The sequence below is a fragment of the Miniopterus natalensis genome, chromosome 14 (assembly GCF_054644295.1).
Source record: "Miniopterus natalensis isolate mMinNat1 chromosome 14, mMinNat1.hap1, whole genome shotgun sequence".
In the NCBI taxonomy this organism is placed as follows: domain Eukaryota; kingdom Metazoa; phylum Chordata; class Mammalia; order Chiroptera; family Miniopteridae; genus Miniopterus; species Miniopterus natalensis.
In genome coordinates, this window is record NC_142094.1 from 39,965,430 (window position 1) to 39,986,231 (window position 20,802).

Sequence of the window (20,802 nt, forward strand, 5' to 3'; positions counted from 1 at the left end):
CAGAGCCTTACAATTACCAAAAACATATCTGTGGCAGAGAGGATATGAAAACCCACGTAGGTAACGCAAAAATGAAAAATGCTTTGAGACTCCTATCAGCTGTTAGTTTGAATCTCGCCTCTTCTTTTTCTGCTACCCACCTCTGAATGAGCTACCAAATAGTCAAGAAAACAGCGAAAAATGACCAGAGGCATGGGAAGCGGGAACACTCTACAAGAGACTATCCTGGCCTTGAATGTTTGAGGGTTGCTGGGCCATAAGTCTAAAACCTAGTCCTTATGTTATGTATGTGAGAATGAATTCCCTAATTTGTCGTCATACCTGGATGAAGAAGCTTGGAGGCTGCACGTTTCATATTTCTTTAAGTCCCAGGGACTCAGACCCAAAGACAAAGGCACTGGGTTGCTCTTATAGGGCCATCCCCAAAATGTGGGAAAGAAGCATCCTTATGTACATTTTCCTGAGTGCAATTCAGACTCTGCAAGGTAAGTACTCTCGCTTTCAGCTACTATTTGAAACTCCTGGGAGCTGCAGTCTTTGGAGCTGCAGGAAGGGATAGCTGGAGAGCAGCCCATCCTCGGCCTCAGGAAATCCTGGATATCAGGGCTTCAATATCATGTTACCGAACAACTGCCAGGCATCAGGAGGATTAGGCCTGGCAGTCACCACCCCCGAGGGTTCCATGGAAATTATTTCAGAATAATCATCAACATTCTGCAGGAACAGATACGTTACTGTATGGCTCCATGGTATTTACCAGCTGCCTCGAATCCTTTTGGGAAGTAAGAGGCAAATACATTATAACTAAATAAATACTATGGCATTTCCCAGGGAATGCTATAAGGTTTCTCTTTCAATTCAGCAAGGTTACATGATACATGTGTCCTGTGCTGCAGCCTTAATGCGCCCCCAGATGACTAATAGCTGGATGAACGTATTTCCTAGAGGTTCGTGATGGAGCACAGCCTCACTCGGCCCTTCGCAGGCCCCGTGATGGTGATGTGATGGCCAGATATTCCAGGATGGCCCCTGTTTCAAATATTCTGTCCCATGGTCAAATCAACCCATGTGTCTGGTCTGGGGCTTGAAAAAGGTTACAGGACCTGTTGATAATGGGGTTTCCTTATTCCACCCCAAAAGCTAACATGCATTCTGTCCCATCAGTGGTAAAACGGCTGTGGTAACCAATGCTTTGTATTAAAGTTCAGCAGCTTAAAGGGGTCAATGTGAGCTCACCCCTAGGACAGCAGGGGGTGTGATGATGCTGAAGTCAAGGGGACAAAAGGCAAAAAAGAGGGCAAATTCATGGGGAGCAGGCTTCTGAACTGGTAGAGAAGTGAGCATCTGCTCAGAGCTTGTGGCTTCTGGAAGAGCCACCATCGACAGCACTGAGACTGCCTCCACCTTCCCGTGTTTGGGGAGCTGACCCCACCCTCCCAAAAGCATTCTCTTTCATCCTTTGTCTTCCTGCAAAAGCCGTGCCTCTTGTTTTGCCAAAACACATCCCTCACTCCCATGGAAAGAAGAGGCGCTTTTGCCGTTACGGGGTGCACTGTGGTCCTACTGTGCCTCCTTCCTCTTCTGAACGTCAGGCTTTGCCGGGGTTCTGCATCTTCCCACAAGAGAAGCTGCGGGCTCCGAGGCCCCCTATTCGCCTCACTGCCAGCAATCACTTCACACTTTGGGCCTCCTGTACCATCTCACACCTCCTAACAGCAGCACGTTGGAAATCACAGCCGCCAGGGGCAGTCTCTGCAGGGTCCCCGAACTGTTTTCCCAGCCAAGGGGGATGTTTGCAAAGGGCAGTTGAGTCGTGCTCCAGGGGCACTCTGGGGGCCCTGGGACGCCCCGGGGTTCAGTTACCTGGGCATTTGTACAGCTTCCTGGCTTGAGCGATGTCTCCCTGACTGAGCCGCACACGCTGGCCAATGGTTGGCCTGACGCCATTGTCGTCTCGACGGGGGAGGATGGTGTCTAAGAAAACTCCTCTACAGGAGGAAAAGGGAGCCAGAGAAAGGAGAAAGAAAAGTCAGGCTGTCAGGCCGTCCCCGCTGGGATTTACAGTGTTCATTTCCTTGCCCATAACCCCAGCGGCATTCCTCCCCACGCCGGCCTGCTCTCACGCTGGCATTTGAGCATTCCATTTCATCAGCTGCCTGCCCCCTTTCCAATGGGAAAATGACTCTGCCAAGTTTAAAAATATGCCCTAGCCCAGTGGCCTAAGGGCTTTCTTATTGATGTATATTCAGCATTTCCATGAAGCCCATGACAGGTTCAGGGCCCAGGACCACCACGCTGCAAAACCGCGGGGAGCACCATTCAGAGAGACTACAATGTGAGTGGTGCCCCCTGGAGTTGTGCGATGGGTAGTAATGAGCATAGGTGAGTCTTGAAGAGGCTGCGGAGAGCACATGGGAACCAGTACAGTGTGAGACTGTCAGCGGCTGGTCAGGAAGTGCTAGATGAGTTGATGAATATTGGGGATTGGAGTTTGAGGGACTCGCTGGCAAGAGGGGTAATCAGATGGAAAGTGAGATGAACGCAGAGAACTAGGGATAATCAAGAGAGTCTTGGCTTAGAGATCTCTATGTGAGGCCTGGCTCTGCCACCCGAGTGAGCTGGGACGAGTCCCTTCAACTCTCTGAGCCTCAGTTTACTTCTCTGAACAATAAGAGATTGGCCTAGATGGTCATGGCAGTCCCTTTTAACTTTAATGTCTTCTACTCCCACGAAAATAAAGTCAAAATGACCAAAACAGACAAGCGGACACTAGGACGCCCAGCCGAGTACAGGCCCTATTCACACATCCATGCTTTGGGCCTGGTGTACCCCCTGCCTGAGCCCGCCCCTCTGCTTCTAGACCCCCGATTTGGGACCTCTCCTGGAGGGGGGCTTCCCGTGACCAGGCTGCTTCTCCAGCCACCACCCTGTTTATTTCCTTCCCTTCTTAACCAAGTTTCTGGAAACAATTGTCCCCATTCTGTCTGCCTGCTCACTTTAATCCAATTCAGATCTGACCACATAGCAAAAGTCATCAGTTACTGACCAACTGACAACTAGGACGGACACTGTTAGTCTTCGTGGGCCCTCTCTACAGCACTGACGCCTCTGCCGTCCCTCCTTCCTCAGACTCTCTTCTTCCTAGTTCCCAGGGCACTGCTCTCCCTGAGCAGTAAGTTAGGATCCTCTTCTGCTTCCCCTGGGAGTGCCATCTCTCAGACATCTTCCCTCTCTCTCTTGCTCCACCTGCTCCCCTGGGCTTTAACTACCTCCTATAGGCTAATTCTCCGACTCCAGGCCCAGAGCCATGTGCTAAGCAGGTGCCTGATGACCCTTCCACTAAGCTGTCCTATGGGCCTCTTACATCCAACACATTCAAAACCAAATGTATTCCATTCTTCTGCTCCTTCCAGGAAACTTGCCTCCTGAGACTGAATCTGAAGGTGCCCTCAGCTCCGCCCACTCTCATGCACACTCCCTTGTCAAAGTCAGGAGCCAGGTCCTGTCCTGGCACCTTCTACGCATGCCTTGGATCCATGCCTTCCTTCTCGTTCCAGACCACCACCTTGGCTCAGGCAATCAGCATGCCCTTCCTGAACCCCTCCCAGGGGCTTCTTCACTGGCCTCCTTCCGTGTAGGCTCAGCCATCTCTGCTCTAACCCCTACATGGCTGCAATATGATCATCCTGAAGTGTAAGGGCAGGAGGAGTGTGCCCCCTCCTCTTAGAACCCTTCACTGACTTACGATCACTGCCTGGATCTCCAGCCCCCCGGCTCGCTGCTTCTGCCTTCCTCCTCGGCCACACTCCTGCCCCCACCTCATTGTCTTAAGTGACACTGAACTCCTGCTAACCCCAGACATGCCCTTCCACATGCTGTCTTCAGCTGAAGCTGTCCATCCCCCATCTTTTGTTCACTCATAAACTCCTATTCATTCTCCAAAACCCCATCAGATGGCTCTTCCTGTAAAGCCTTCCGAGCCCCTTCCATCCCTCCTCCCATCCTGAATTAATCATCCCCTCCTCTGGGCCTTCTTTGTCTAGTCTCTTCTCATCATACTATATTGTCTTTTGTTGAGGGGTGATAGTAATTGTTTTCTCTGCTAAATAGTAAGTTCCCCCAGCAGAGAGACTGGGTCCTTCATCTCTATGTTCAGGGACTGGAACACAGCAGGCCTCAAGAAATGCTTCTTGAACTAAATCACTCATCCAAGACAGGACAGTCTTCAAAAGATTTTGCAAAGTAGTTACTTATACCCAAAAGGAAATGCGAAAATTCTCGTTACCTAGTTATTAGCTGCACTCTCTCTTTCAAACATCGCCTTTTCCCTAAATTCTACACTACATTAGAAAATACATATTATCCCTACTGCTTCCTTTTTGTTTTTGCACATACCTTTTTTCTTAGACTTCGAGCTCACTTTCTTTCCAACTTTAGTTCGTAGGAGCCTAGATCACCGACTGATGTGTGTACTTTTCAGCATCCCCACCCCCTACATTTACCCGCCTGTCCTAATGTCTGACTCCCATTGCCTCATCTGGGCCCAGGGTCCTCCAGGGAAACTTCACTGAAGTCCTTGGTCTCCCTCACTGACCTCACCAAGTTTTAAATCACAAGTGACAACTCTACATGAAATTCTAAATTCAATCACCTATTGATAAAAAAAAAAAAAAAAAGAGGTACATCTGCCCTAACATAAAATGTGTTCATTTGCACTTATTTTCTCAGCTCCTCTGAAGAAAGAAATTTTGCTGCACAAAATGCAAGCAAAGCTCACTACAACGTCTCAGCAGCCAGGGCTGGCTGACCCTGCCGATGACCACACCCCAGCGTCCTGCTGTGTGGAGAACGTGTTCTCACACTCACTGAGCATTCACAAGACCTTCTTACGTGCCGGGCCCTGGCTGGACACTTTACATGCACCATCGCATTTCATCCTTGGAATACTCGAGGAGCAAGGGCCATTGTTATGAGGCTTCCTCGCTCCGGGTGGGAAAAGCAAGCCTACAGAGCTTCATGACCCTCCCAGAGCGCAGAGCTAGTAATGGGGAGCCAGCTCTGGGGCCCAGGCCAGCCCGAAGCCTGCCTCCTGGCATCTTCCAAGCCAGTCTTTCCCACTGCCCAAGAGACGGCAGGCTTGGATGCACAGTAGATAAATGATAGAATCAGGAACGCTGGTGACTTCAAGCAGCAGGAACCACATGGCCTCACACTCATACAGCTCTTTGGGGCTGGAACCTCCCCTCCCCCAGCACATCCTGAGCTGCCAGCAAGGCAGTGGGTTCTGGGAGATGTTTACTACAAGAGACGTCCCCTGTGTAAACCACGGCAGTGACGTCCCCCCTTTTATGTAGGACAACTCGTAGCACTGACATTCTGTTAAACTAAGAAAGGGTTTGGCAGATGCCTTAGGGAATAAAACTGTCAACTCACAGTTCTCCAAACAAAGACGACACTGTACCAGAGAACTCTCCCCTCATCTCCTGGACCCTCGCCCAACAAGTCCCCCAAAGACACCACTACCCACAGCCCGGGGTCCAACCAAGGGGAGGGGGAGGAGCTGCAATAAACTCCAGGGAATAAAGTTGGAAGGAGACAGCTCGGTCGTAAAGACACACGGAGATTGGGTTTCCCATCAGCAGGAATAGCATTTGCCTCCCAGATGAGTAAATGTTCTATGTGCCATTTTCTGCTCTTCTACAGAATCAAAGACGGTGTGCAGGTCAGCTCCAGGGGACGTGTGAGCAGAAGTAACGACACGGAGTTAAGGAGTGGGAAGCTTTTGACAAAAAGTGGGCTAGGAAAGCCCGCCAGTAAGGATGCCATTGATAAAGGCCACACTGAACAAAGGCGTTGTCTGAAGATCCGTGCAGAAAATTGCAGACAAGGGAATGCAGGTATCTGCTTGCTATGAAATAGATTTGCCAAAATCATTCTGAACGCTGGGGCAGAGGTGAGAAGGTAGCTGTGGGGGGTTGTTAAAATAATGAATGACGCCTCCTAATATCCACATCCCTTTGCAACACGCAGGTGCCACTCCCCACAGTAAGAGGTAGAATCTCTCTCTCCATCACTTGAATCTGGGCTGGCTCTGTGACTTGCTCTGGCCAATAAAATGTGACGCAGGTTCTAGAGCCTGGGTCTCAGAGTCTTGCAGCCTGCCAGCTTGTCCTTAAGGAACTCCAAGCTCCCATGGAGTAGAAAGCCCAGTCTAGCCTTCCGGAGAATGAGAGGCCACACAGAGGAGAACCAAAGGGCGAACAATGACCAGACGTGGCGCTGGCCGTCACCCAGTCCGATCGCTCTGTCAAATGACTATTGCTGCAGGAGTGACCAGGGAGGCCAGAGAAGCACAAGCCAGAGTGACCCACAACACCATAAAAATAAGTTGTTGTAAGCTGCTAAGTTGGGGGGTAGGTTGTTCTGCAGCAATAGATAACAGTGGGGTAGCAGGCGGGGAGGCCTTCCTCCCTCCAGTGCCATCAGGGACGCTGCTCTGCTCCTACCCAGTCGCCCAGCAGCCCTGTGCTGCCTCGTCGCCAAGCTCCCTCTGAGAGATCCTGGGAACTTCTGAAGAGGAATCGTCGTTTCGTGGGTTTAGTCCATGGGCTTCCATTGGTCTATGCGATAAAATGCTTTCACGTAGACAACAGTGGTTAATAATGGTTATCTCCTGAAGGGCAAAGGGCTGGCATTATGAACTAGAGACTGCAGAAAAAAATAGAGATTTTAAAAAAGAAAGACAGAAAAGAAATGCTGGTGCCAGAAGACACTCTTTCTTGCCTCAGTCTCTGGCTTCAGAGCTTTGCATAGGAACTGCACACAGCAGACACTGAGAAGGAAGTGCAGCTCCTACAACCCATTAGTAGTAATTAATCCAAAATACCCTACATAGTAGATGCTTGTAGATTCTCCTTAGTGAAGCGACCACTGCATTTGTGAGTATGCGGAAAGAACGGCAATGAGGATACTGGACATTTCTTCCCTCGCTTCGTCCCCAGCATTGCAGATCTCCCTGCCTCCTTGGACTCATTCATTCACTTAACAAATATTTATTGAGCACCTACTCTGTGCCACGCACCATGATGGGTGCTGGGAATTGGAAGAGAGTGAGATAGTCTCTGTTCTCAAAGATCTCAGTCTAGTGAGAGAGAGGGGAATACAACAGATAAATATTGATAAATAAATTTATAATAATAATTAATAGATAAATTATAAAGCAATACAAAGAGTTATTACAGTTACAGAAATAAGACCCAAGTACCAGCGTCCCACCTGGACCAACTTGAGACTGGTTCCCTCCTGAAATCAATGCTTTGTCTCCACTGAGCAGCCTGCAGCCCCTGGGGCTGATGTGTTGTGGCCCAACTAGGCCCTGCACCGTTTCTCAACCCTGTGAGTCATCCCAGGCCCAACACCCAAACATCCTCCACTCTGACCTCTGCAGGGGGTCTGTCATCCTGCCTACCCCATTGGCTTCCTGAGACTCTCCCCACACCCAGAGTAGGTCCCTCAAAATCTGCTTCCCAACCTGGAGGAAGAAGCCTCAAGTTTCCATATGGCAACAAATGAGATCATACCTGTCAATCCTTCACCCAGCTGCACCAGATCAAGAAATTATAGCATAAAATGTTTGAGCTGGAAGGGGCTCCAAGAACTTGTAGTCCAACCCTTTCAGGAGGAAACTGAGGCCCAGGAAGGTGGAGATTTGACACAGCTGCCCCAAATTACTGCCTAGACCTCCCTCAATAGCAAGGTTCCTGGGAGAACCAGGACTAGAGCCCAGGCTTCCGACACAGCTCAGCGGTCTTCATTACACACACTGCCCGTTGTATCTCCTGATATAGAGCCCAGGCAAGAGTAAAGAGAACAGGGGAGCTCGCTCCTACACCAGTTGTTCAAAGATGCCTGGTTAGACCAGATTCCGACCGCTGGACTCTGGAGAGCTGCTGCCTGAGTGCAAGAGGGAGCTCATAACTAAATTAGCTTTGTGGCCAGAGGAACAGTGCTCCGGGGAAGGTGGGATGCCGAGGTTTGGAGGGTCTCTCCCACACATCTGTGATGTCATCAACAGGATGCTTTCAGCAGCCTTACCCAAGAGCCCAGGAGCCCTGGGGTGAACAACCTCCCTTTCACTCCCAAGAGCTGTGTGTCTCCTGAGCAAAGGATTTTCTTTGATCTTCATGGACTCGTGAAATGAGTGTTTCACTCTTTGCTGTGACTGCTGGGAAGCACGGGGCAGGATTTGCTGCCAGGACTTTATGGCATATATTCTGAATATTAAATCAGTTCCAAACTTCCACCTAGCCATCTACCCTTATTTCTTCCCCTCCCCCATGCTCCAATTTCCTCACTTATGTTTCCATTTGTGTCCTATTTATCTATGGGAATCACCTCAAATCTTTTTTTAATGATTAAGTAAATAAACAGCAAACAAGCTAGTTTTCAGAGAAGACTGTGAAAAAACTACCAGGAGAGAAAAATATTTGCCCGGTGTCTCCTTTCACTCAAGGCTGAAAAGACCCACAAAACTGAGACTGGCAGGGGAGAACTTTTACACACAAAATACTACAAGAGCAGTATGGAAAACATTTAACACCTGGTCCAGCACAACACTAACATCACCACAGACCCTGCCAATGCCGGCGATCAGCAATGGGTCCAGCCGTAAAGAATGGGTCTGGCCATACTTGGGGATCCAGCGACCATAGTGTGTGACCAGCAGGCAGGAGACCTGGATCTTTGTTCTCACTTCGACCCCAGCTACCTGTGTGCCCTCGAGCTGGCCAGAGCCTCACTTCCTTTGCCTCTGAAATGAATCCATGATTTAGCACCCTCCCAGCTCTGACACCATCTAGCTCCCAGTAAACCTAACCTCCTTGAGGAGAACTGGTAAACGTCACCATGCCTAGGTCAAGGATGTGCTTTAGAAGATCCCCCACCCACTGGAAGTCTGACCCAGAGCCTCTCAGTTATTACCACACCAGCCTCTCAATAATGTCCCCTTTCCAGTTTGCTGCGTGTGACACTAGGAGTGATGGAGCACCTGCTTCACAATGGGATTCAATCTTATTAGCGGGAACCTGATTAGATTATATTTCACTGCAGCCCAGAGGCCACGGCATTTCAAGGACAGACACGCCAACCGAGCTAGAGCACGCAGGGACCCACTCAGGCCTCAACTCCAAGCCCAGCCTGCGGCAGGCACAGTAAGACAGACAGACGGGGCGTGAGGGGGGTTCCGACCTTGAGAAGGTGTTCCGGGCGTAGTGCATGATGCTGTCGAAGTCGTACGTCTCTCCCAGAGAGCTCACTTCCCCAGCTTCCATTTTTAAGAAATTATACTCCTGACCTGTGACACAACACTCTGTTAAGGCCTTTGCAAACCAAGGCAGGCACCTGAAAGGAGGCAGAGCGGGGAGGAGGGCCCATAGCGACTTCCGAGAGCGCTGGCAGCCCGATCAGTCAAATGACTGGCTTGGCGGGGGTTCCTGTTGCTGTTTTTAAGACTGGAAATTTGAGACTTAGAATAAGCCCTATGTTCTCCCAACACCCCTCCCCAAGTGCCACTCCAAACTCTTAAACTAAGTTTGCAGGCAGGTTAGTTATCAATCTGATTGGGGGATGGGGGGATCTCTGCTCTTGCTATGGAAGGAGCAAAAGAAAACAAGTCAGAGTAAAGTTCAATCCCAAACGGCTCACAATTCAGACTCTCGGAAGCATTTTTAAGGCAACTGTGTTCTTCCACCAGACACTTTCATGGTCAGTATGAACTTCTATATAAAGTTATTTAACATGAGAAGGTATTTTTCCAAATCTAAACACTTCATCTGCCTTGGGGCAGAACATTTCTAGGCAGAAATGCTGTTTTTATATGTTCTTATGTCCTAATTGTATTTTAGTTTTGAAAAGATGTGTTGCCTAAGTCGGCAAAAATAACTCATGAAAGCCACCAGGAGGACTCTTTCTTTTGGTTTATCAGCCTTGATGCTGCAACAGTGTTGGGCTGGTTCTCCTCCTTTTAGGAAGTGCAGTTGGATTTCATTGTCCCTTACGAATGGAAAGTCATTTTGCTTCTGCTCTAATCTACAAGCTATGGCAGATGACCTCCCAGGAAGGGCCACGGGTGGACAGTGACGGGCTGGTGACAAACGCCTGCCCAGTAGAGTCCCTGCTTCAAAACTTACAAATGAGCATTGGTGGGCTCCCAGCAACCCCTCCCCTTCACGCCTGCCCCACCCTGTGGATGTCACCCTCCTGGCCTTTAACTTCCAGACTCCACACAGGCTCCTTACCTGGCTGGATGTTTTCTCTGATGATGGTGACATGCTGGTCTCTGTCTGGCCGGGTGTGTTCATGCCAGAACCCAACCACGTGGCCCAGTTCATGAGCCACAATGCCAAACTTGTCACAGTTTTTCCCAATGGATATGGCCTGTGGGCCTCCTCCTCGGCGCCCAACATAGGAGCAACAGCTGGAAAATGCAAAAATACCCAGGTCAGCAGGCCAGGGAACAGCAAGAGTGTAATGTGTGTGTGTGTGTGTGTGTGTGTGTGTGTGTGTGTGTGTGTGTGTGTAAAAGAAACACAATTTTAGAGCTGAACGTTCTTTCATTGTCCAACTTTCCTCCCAATACAGAAATAACTGCTAAAGGTTCCTGACCTTTTTGGTGCTCATGGATATGGCGGCCTCACTACCTGGAATAAAGCACATGCCCTCCCCCACCCCTCCACGCTGAGTCTCTGCGGAACCATCACTGATGACAAGAAGAATAGATGGGGAAGGAGGCAGCTGAGTTTCTATAAAGATGCAACCAGGTACTATCAGAGGAGCCTTAGGGATGACTCTCCTTCTGGTCACAATTACTTTTTCAAGTAATACTTATTCATTATTCCTAACATAGAAAGGTATAAAGCAAGAAAATAAAATAGCGATAATCTCACCATGCAGGTTATATGTATATATATAGTAAGTCAAGGATATATCCCTGGCATCTATTCTTGTGCTATGTTGGCTACTTTTTTAAAACAAAACATAAACAAAATGCATGCTGAATTGTGCAGATGCCTCTTGAGCATCTATTGAGATATGAATATGGCTTCTTCCCTTTGCCCTATCAACGTGGTGAATCATGAAAATAGATTTCCCAATGTTGAACTAGCCTTGCATTCCTTAGATGCACCTTCTTGGCAGCCCGCTCTTCTATTTTCGCACTGCTGTATACTTTGTGCTTACATTTTAGTTAGGAGTTTGCATGGCCATTCACGTTAGATAAGTCTATGATTTTCTCTTTTTTTGGTGCCATCTTTGTCACTTTGGGGTAGCAATGCCACGATAGTTCCTTAAAAGTAATTTGGAAGGAAGCGTTCTCTTTTTCTATGTTCCAAAAAGCTTAAATAGTACCAGAATAATCTGTTTATTGAAGGTGTCAAAGAATTCATCTGTGAAACTCTAGGCCTGGTGCTTTGAGGGAGAGAGTGTTTTCCCTCAATTTTTCAATTTCTTTCAAAGTTACTGGTCTGTGCCAGTCTTTACAGCTGTCTTGAAGTCATTCAGATTATCAGAGTTTCCACATTTCTTGCCCTAGAGTTTTGCAGAGCATTCTTTTATGATTCTGATTTTGTATATTTCGGCACTGTCACTTTTTGTGTCTTAGACTACAAACTAGTCTAACTGTAGCTTTTGGTTTATTATGTTTAAAAAATTCATGCTTCAATTTATTAGTCCAATAATGTGTTAGCTTGTCTATTTTCTTGTGCTCTCATTAGGTTTATTTTGTTGTGGTAGTAGGTTTTATATACTTATTTATTTTGCTAACTTTTTTGAATTGAATATTCCATTGTCATTCTTAATAATTGGGTCCTGTGACTTTTCCTCTGGACATAGGGTTAGCCATATCTCATTAATGTTGAACTGTAGGCTTTCATTATCTAGACATCTTGTCATTTTAATCCTGATTTCCTTATGACCTAAGAATTGTTCAAAAGAGAGAGACAGAGACAGAGAGACAGAGACAGAGAGAGAGAGGGAACTTTTAACTTACCAGGTAATGCAGGGGTGTTTATTTTAGTTTTTGTCATTGTGTTACTAGGTCTAGTTTCATTGTTTTGCCATTAAAGAATATTTTAATGCTAGTTCTGCCTTTTAGAATTCATTGAGGTGTTCTTAATACTTAAAAGATGGACAATGTCAATAAAAGTTCAGTAGCCTCTTAAAAAAAGATGTATTATCAGGTTATAGAATCTAATAGATACATAGGATCAACTTTATTAATTATATTTTTCTAATTCTCTACAAATCTACTTATTTTGGGGTCAAGCTGACAGTGATCTACGTGCGCTGACAGAGATGAAATAAAGCTTCCTGTTGCTGGTGTTTCCGTCAATCTCTCCTTGAATCCCCCCAGGCTTACTTTATGGCGCTAATGCTATGCTATTTGGCACATAAAGATTTATGACAGTTATATTCTCACTGGAGCTTGTACCCTTTCTCATTATAAAGTGTCTCACTTTTTTCTAACACTTTAAAAACAAAACAAAGCAATGCTTTTCTGTAACAAAATGTGTGATCCCAGCTTTGTGTTTGTTAGCATTTGCCCGTATGCCTCCTCTCCTTTTACTTTCAAACCTTTCTGTATCATTTTCTTCAGTCGTTATCTCATATACACAGCATGTAGCTTTAAGCTTAAGTTTCTGAAACCAAGATGAGAACCTTTTTCTGTCAGTCACAGAGTTTATCACGCTTACATTTATTGGCATAACAGATAAGTTTAGGCATAATCCAGTTATCTTACTATTTGTTGTGTTTCCTGGAGGAAATCTGTAAGTTCATAAAATGACATGCAGCATTTTGCATGTATTTACAACCATCATGAGGGAGCCTGTCAGATTCTCCATGGGGTCACTGATGCCAAATTGGTTCAGAACCACTTCTGCATATAAAACACCCCCGATTCCTTCAACTGCTCCTATGAGGGAGCATCCAGATGCCTCATCTTCCTGGAATCTCCCTCTTGACCCACCTGCTTCATCACTGGATTGTGAGATCACTGAGGGCAAGGGGAGTTTCTGACAAACCCTGGGCTCGTGTATGTTATAGCCCATTGGAAATACTTGGCCTTATAGAGAAAGTTCAAGACTCATGAGCCATGAGCTTGGTCTGTGCCTGGTTCCCCCGAGGCGGCCTAGCTTTCGCTTACTTACCCACAGGTTCTGTAACTGAACACAATGAAGCTTTCTTCGTCTGTCCTCTCTATGAAGGTCACACAGGTGTGCTTCTCCCAGTGCCTCATGGCCTGCTTAAAAATGGCCCTCTGGCTTCCTGCAATGACAAGGCAAGTGCCCATCACTTCACGCATGGCTCCATGCCTTCCTTAGGTCCTTTAAGGCATGATGACTTACAACGAAGCTTATTCCAATGATAAATAAACAAACAAACAAACTTGTTTGGGGGACTCCGAGCAGAAATAAATGTACCAGGAATAGGATTTATCCTGCTAAGAATACAATATAACTTTCCTGAATTACTGAAACATAGAGAGTAGGAGTTTGTGAACTGGGAGATGGGGGAAAATAGATTTGCAACCTATCTAAGCTTCCCAGTTTTCCCTTTGTATTGAAAGTACTTTTCTAAACTTAAAAAAAAACAAAACACATCTTACCCAGGTTATCCGATTTGGAAATGTCAGGCTTCTGAGGTAGCTCACCAGCACTTTGTTCCGCATCCTCACTTTATTTTATAACTATAGAGGATGTGCCCATACGCTCTAAAAATCCTGTTCGCATGATCCATGCTTTGCATGGGGGCTCAGTGTTTACTGGAGTCACCTTGAACCCGATTTGCTAAAAAGCTTTTAAAAACAGGTGAATTTCATACTTTCCCTGAACCTGTGTTCATATTTCCTTGATTAGAAATGTGTTGAAAAATAAAACACTAAGTAAATTGTCTGGGAGTGACAATAAAGTAGTTGCAAACTTCAGTAGTGCAGCTACACTCCAGGCAGACAGAAGGACAAGCATCCTTTTCAAAATCTACCTATCAGAGATGAAGAAGACTATTTTGATTTTGCTAGAAGCAATGAGGAGCTAGAAAAATCATTTGGGAAGTACTGAGGAGCTAGAGTCTGAATTCTAGAGTGACATTTTTGCAAAAAAACCAGCCAACCACTGGAAGGCTCCCAGTCTAAAAAGTGTGGCTGTGGCGTCATATTGCTGTCCTTAAAAACATTCATATAGAACAAAGAGTAACTTAGCTGCCCATTTATATATTTTTTTGACATCTTGATACTTACGGTTCAAATTGTTTATAGCTCAATCACTCAACAAAATAGCAATCCCGCTAATCACAGAATAACAAAAATATCTGTGTAAAGAAAGTTCTCTGTATAACATTAGTTCATTTTGATGAAGGTTTTATAAATCTTAGAAAAAGCACACCAGGTCTGAAAGAACACAGTGAAGATACCAAGTGTTAGACTATAAAGCAGGTGACAGGAGAGAGTAGCTGGTGGGGGTACCAGGGAGGCCTTTCTGTGATCCGTCATTGATCTGAGACTCCAGTGATCAGAAGAAGCCAGCCAAGAGAAGACGCGGGGAAATAACACTCCAGGCAGCCAGCAGGACAAGGGCAAGTGTGCTAAGGTGGTAATGAGGTGGGCATGTTCCAGAAAACAAAGATGACTGGTGAGCACAGCAACTAAGGAAAGAGGAGGAGGGGGGTAAAACTCTAGGTGGGAGGGGGGCAAGGGGGGCCTGGAGGAGGGCTTTAGAAGTAGGTCATGGTCAGGAGTTTCCGTTTCATCAGTGGTGATGGGAAGCCACTGAATGACTTACACATTTTAGGATAGTAACACCAATAGCAAATAATTACTAGTTACTATGAGCTAGGTACTCTTCTAAGTGCTTTATCTAAATTAACTCATTCAATTCTCAAAACAACCCTATAGAGTGGAAAATATCACCCCATTTAAGGGGGAACTGAGGCACAGAGAGGTTAATTAAGTAACTTGCCCTGGGGTGTATGGCTGATGAATGCTGCATCCAGGATGGGACCCAGGTGGTCTAACCATGTCCACTGGTTACTGTGTAGACTACTTCTGGGGTGGGGGTGGTCCAGGGTGCTCATCCAGGCAGAGGACAGGTGGGCCACCCTGTGTAGCTGCTCACATTCTTCCTTCTGCCTGGAGGGCTTTGCTCACATACCACTGTGCAAACTCTGCCTAGCCTTCAAGACCAGGGTCATGTATCACCCCCACATGAAGCCTCGGAGACCAGTGATCACCTTTGGGGACGCAGCCCCAACAGAGACAGTGGTTTCCCCACGCCTAGTGCACCTGACCCTGTAGGCACGAGGGAGCGCTAGCAGGTGGGACTGCCGTGACCCCAGGTCTGCTCAGTCCCACCGGAGTCCTTTCTGGGGAGACTATGTCAACCCAGAGAGACCAAACACCAAGCTCCAAAGCAGGCTTCATCTGGGGCTACTGACCAGTGAAGTTCCCTCCAATGACGTAGGGGATGACCCCTCCGGGCCATATCCTCTCTGTCCTTGAGGTTGTGGCTCTTCGGACCCGGGAAGAGAAGGTCTCAGCTCTGGCATTCCAGGTCCCAGGGCTCTGAGGAAGCATGGCATTCTCCTCGACGTCTGCAAGAGAGTCACACTGCCATTTACTTTACTCTTAATTCCTCCTGTGCATTGCAGTTAAGATTATATTATCCACCAATCCACCAAACGTGTGTTCCAGAGGGGCCATTTGATCTGGTCAGGGTTTTGAACCCCTGGATGGTAACCTTTCAGACAGGGCAAGAGTGTGATAAGTGTACCAGGCCTATGACAGAGTGGGTCTGGCTTGCTGGAGGCCTTGAATGAGGCCACATGGGGCTCAAGGGCAGCTTGTGGGCCACAGAATTAAGTGGGTGCAGACAACTCACATCCCTCTGGGATGGAGCCAAGTTAGGGGTGTGAGCTCTTCTCAGAGCCACCCACATTTGAGGGAACAAACTGAATCACAATGTTGAAGTTCAATTTTTTTTTTTACTGTATATGAAATGTTTTTATTAATTGAAATTCTTATTGAGATTATTGTAGATTCACATGCCATTGTAAGAAATAATACAGAGATATTTTGTGTATACTTTACTCAGTTTCCCCTAATAGTAACATTCTACAAAACTATAGTGCAATATCACAACTGGGTTATGGGTACTAATACAATCGACTGGTCTCATTCAGGTTTCCCCAGCACTATGTATACTCGTGCATGTGTGTGTGTGTGTGTGTGTGTGTGTGTGTGTTCGATGCAGTTTTATCACATGTATAGGTTTCTGTATCCACCATCACATTCTAGATACTGAACAGTCCCATCACCACAAGGATCCTTCATGTTGCCATAATCACATCCGCCTCCTTTCCCCTCTTCCCCAACCCATCCCTAAACTCCAACCACTAATCTGGTCTCCATTTCAAAAATTTTTGTCATTTGAAGACTATTAAAAAATGAAATCCTACAGTATATGACCTCTGGGAATTGGCTTTTCTCCATGCAATTCCCAGAGAGTCATCCAAGTTGTTGCATGTGTCAGTAGTTTCTTATAATTTCTAAGGAGGATGCCCTGGTATGTATACACTCCAGTTCGTTTAACCATTCACCTGTTGAAGGACTTCGGGGTTGTTTCCTGCTATTACAAAAGCTTGTGTGAAGATAAGTTTTTATTTCTCTGAGATAAATACCCAGCAGTGGAGCTGCTGCGTCATATAGTAATCGGGTTTATTTCTGAGCTCTCTATTCTGTTCCACTGATCTATGCATCTATCCCTGTGCTAATCCGGCACGCGGTCTTGATTACTGCAGTTATATAGTAAGGTATATAATGTCAGGTAGAGTGACTACTCCTACTTTAGACTTCTTTTCCATGATTTTTTAAGCTATGTTTCCAAATATAAAATTTTATTGTCTTTCCATGTAAATATTAGAATAAGCTTCTCTATGCCGATAATAAAACCATGCTGGGATTTTGATAGGAATTACATTAAGCCTGTAGATCAATTTGGAGAGAACTGACATCTTTATTATACTGACTCTTCAAATCCATGGACATGGATGTCTCCCCATTCAAGCAGGTCTCTCTCAATTTCTCTCGCCAGCATTGTGTAATATGCAGTACAGTCATGCACCACTTAATGAAGGGGGTGCACTCTGAGAAATGCTTTGTTAAGTAATTTCAACACTGTGTGAACATGATAGAGAACACTTGCAGAGACCTAGATGGTAGAGCCTACTGCACACCCAGGATATGTGGCATTCCACCGTCCTAGGTGTGGCCCGTCGTCGGCCGAAACATTGTTATGAGGAGAGTGACTTTATATAAATATTGTACATGACCTTTTTTCAGCGTACATCTAAGTGTTTCAGTTTCTTTTATTATAAATGGCAATTGTGTTTTTTGTTCTGGTTTCTGCATGCTCATTGTTAGTGTATAGAAATATAAGCAACGTTTGGTGGTTTGGTCTTATATTCTGCCATCTTGCTAAACTCACTTATTCTAAGAACTTTATGTTTGTTTATTTGTTTGTTGTAGATTCCTTATGATTTTTTACAAAGACAAACGTCATTTCAAAATAACATGTTTTATTTCTTCCTTTCCAATTTCTACGCCTTTAATTTCTTGCTCTGGCCTCACTGCGGTACCTTCCAGAACTATGCTGAATAAGAGCATGAGAGCGACATCCTTGCCTGGCTCCTGACCTCAGGCGGAAAGCTCTCAGTCCTGCACCGTCGAGGATCACGTAAGCGATAGGTGTTTTTGATAGACGCTGTTTATCAAGTTAATTTCTCTCTTCCTAACTTGCTGAATTGTTATTGTAAATATATGTCAGATTTTGTGATATACTTTTTTCTGCATCACTTGATGCCCTAGTAGGATTTTTCTTTTAGCTTGTTGATGTGGTAGGTTACACTGACGGACTTTCAAACGCTGACCCAGCCTTACATACCTGGAATATATGCCATTTAATTATGCTGCACAATTATTTTTTTATATTGTTGGTATTTATTTTGTTAAGGATTGTTGCATGTAAGTGTAATTAGGGTTTAAGTGTGTATGTTATCATGGCAAATAGCTAGGCTGTTTTTTTTCTTGTTGTTGTTCAACTTGAGAATCTCTCTTTTAACAGGTGAATTACACTTATTTTATAACTGATATACCTGGGCTTATTTCCTTCCTTTTTTTCTATTTGCTATTTTTTTCTTTGTTTCTTTTTTCTCCTTTATTGCTTTTTGTTGGATTAAGATATTTTTCTATGTTTACTTTTCATTTCCATGATCTCCTTTCTAGTCTTTAGTATTGCCTTTAATTTTTAGCATTCACACTTGACTTAACAAAGTGTAAAAGAGTTAGTGAACTAGAAGAGTGACCTGAAGAAATTAGAATCTCTATTCTCATTCTGAGAATACAAGGATCTTAATGTGCTTTCATTTGTAAACAGACCCTCATATTTTTCATGTTACTGTTTCCCTGCTTTTGAGACACCAAATTAGGCACTATTATTGATGATTTGTTGGTTTGCAATACAGATTTATATCTACTTTCATATTCACACTTTGCTCACTGCTACTTCTTGCATCCAAAATCTCCCTGGAAATGCATCTTTTATTATTCTTTCATGATGATAATAAACTCTAAGTTTATTTCATACTCACTCTTCACCTCCTCTCAGTTTATTTATCCTTACTCTGGAAACAAAGTTTATCTGGGAATGTACAGAATTCCAAGCTGAATGGTATTTCTCCCTCAGCACTTCAAAGAAGATAGTATTCCGATGTCTTTTGGACTTCATTGTTGCCGGTGGGAGGTATCCTTTCAGTTTAAGGCCATTCCTTCACCCGTTATCTGTCTCATCTTTTGTTCCACTTTCCTTCGTTTGTTCTTTGTTTTTGGTGTTCCTCAGCACCATGACAGTTGTCTATATGTGGATTTGCTTGAATTCTCTACTTGAGACTCAGTACAGTTCTTGAAATCTCCTATCGCCCTTTAATTTTGGAAAATCCTAATTCCTTATCTGTTTGACCTTTGGGTCCTCTTTCCCAGTCTCTCTAGGGGAGTTCTCTCCTTTTCCAGAATTCCTACTGATTACACATTAAACAGTCTCATTTTCTTTTCAATGTTGCTTTACCTTTTTTTCACATTTTCTGTCTCCTTATCTCTGGTAAAATTTCTGTGTTCTCCTTAGATCTATTTTCTACTTCACTAATTCTCTCTTCAATTGTGTTCAATATAACATTTACACCATTCCAGTTTCAATAAGCATAGTTGTCATATTTAGTGGCTTTTAAATTTGCCTGTTCTTTTGCTTTGTTTTATTGTGTGTGTTTTTCCCCCCACTATAGTTCAAATCCTGCCATTGACTCTTTAGTTATTTTATGTATAATTATTTCATGTCCTTCAGATTGTTTTATTATTTCTATATCTTGGGGTATTAATTCTCCAATTTATTGTCTCTGCTGATTCTCCTTCATGGGTTAACTTTTTATGTTTCTAATGTTTTTATTTAAAGTTCATTTTTAGGGGAGGTTTTTCCTTTCCACAGGAGTCTGAGATGCCCTCAATCATGAGTGTGACCCTGCCTTTCATTTTTTCAAGGTTCTTGGAATTCTGTGGATCCTAGATCAATTTTTATTTAACGTCTAAGTTCCATATAAAAGAAATGTAATTCAAGAACTTATATCTGTATGAGGACCAGGCTTTGGGGTTCAGTTTCCTATAAAAAATATTTTTTCCCAACTGGGAGCCCAGGAAAGATAGCAAGATTTCTTGCCACTCCTCTCAGTTTCCATGTCCCCTGCAGTCTCGCCACCAGCTAAAGGTTAGTTTTATGTATTTATGTTTCCTATTCTGATCATGGCAATTTCCCTTTCCTTCCTTGAGCTTAACTCTGTATTTTTAATTCGGGGTGGAGAAAAGGTTATATATGTATTTTCAGCAGTTCTATGTTTGTATAAGAGGTCCCCACTTATTCAGCAGGTCATATCACCAGAACCAGAAAATTGGCATGAAATACATTTTTGAACCTGAAAATAATTGTTTTACTGCTAGAATTTCTAAATCAGAAGTCATGCACTTGCAGCTCTTGGGATAAACCCAACCCACAGATGTGTTTTGTTTGGCCTGAACACTTTTGGCCCATACTGTGTGTGTGTTTTTTAAATCTCACTTTAATAGCCAATTTTTAAAAATCAAAAGATTTCACATAAGAATGCAGATTTCCTAGTTTTTCTTTAAATGGAAAGATCTGGCAACAGTGGGCCCATTTCTATCCTTTACAACCCACTGGAGTTTAGTAGCACCTGCTCCCCGTAGTCAGGGCACATGCTTTCCCGTTCCCAGAATCTCTCTCCCACCTCACACTGTGCCATCCAGCCAGCTTTACCCACTGATATTACCTGCGTGGCCTCTACATGTATTCTAATTTGCTATCTCAGTCCTACACTACAAATTGCACCCAGATTTCAAATATGAGTTGCCCCAGTAGACTGGAAGCCCCACGGGGTCAGGAACTGTCACTGGCTTGTTCACGCTCTATTCACACCCAGCACGTTGCCTGGTTGGTGGTAAGAATTCAGGACTTTCTCAGTTTGAATGAATTAATTAAAGAATGGATGAGTTATGCTAAAAATAAACAGCCCATCAGTCCAAACAATTCTGTGGTGGAAACCTCTTCAAAACACTGGCAGCCCTGAAACCCTTAATGTTTAAATCCTGAGAATCATCACGTCTTAAGTAATCAGAGGCTGCGATGTAGCAAGTGGAAG

At 44.8% G+C, this 20,802-nt stretch overlaps 1 protein-coding gene across 1 annotated transcript in view; it reads right to left on the minus strand.

The window, feature by feature from the left end:
* Positions 1-20,802, minus strand: part of TLL2 (tolloid like 2) — a 98,548-nt gene that overhangs the window by 33,954 nt on the left and 43,792 nt on the right. Inside the window, exons 4-8 of the mRNA XM_087824154.1 lie at positions 15,484-15,639; positions 13,203-13,320; positions 10,296-10,474; positions 9,247-9,352; positions 1,864-1,988 (exon numbers count right to left, since the gene is read on the minus strand). Of these exons, the coding sequence (XP_087680280.1) occupies positions 1,864-1,988; positions 9,247-9,352; positions 10,296-10,474; positions 13,203-13,320; positions 15,484-15,639 (684 nt within the window). The remainder of the gene's footprint in view (positions 1-1,863; positions 1,989-9,246; positions 9,353-10,295; positions 10,475-13,202; positions 13,321-15,483; positions 15,640-20,802) is intronic.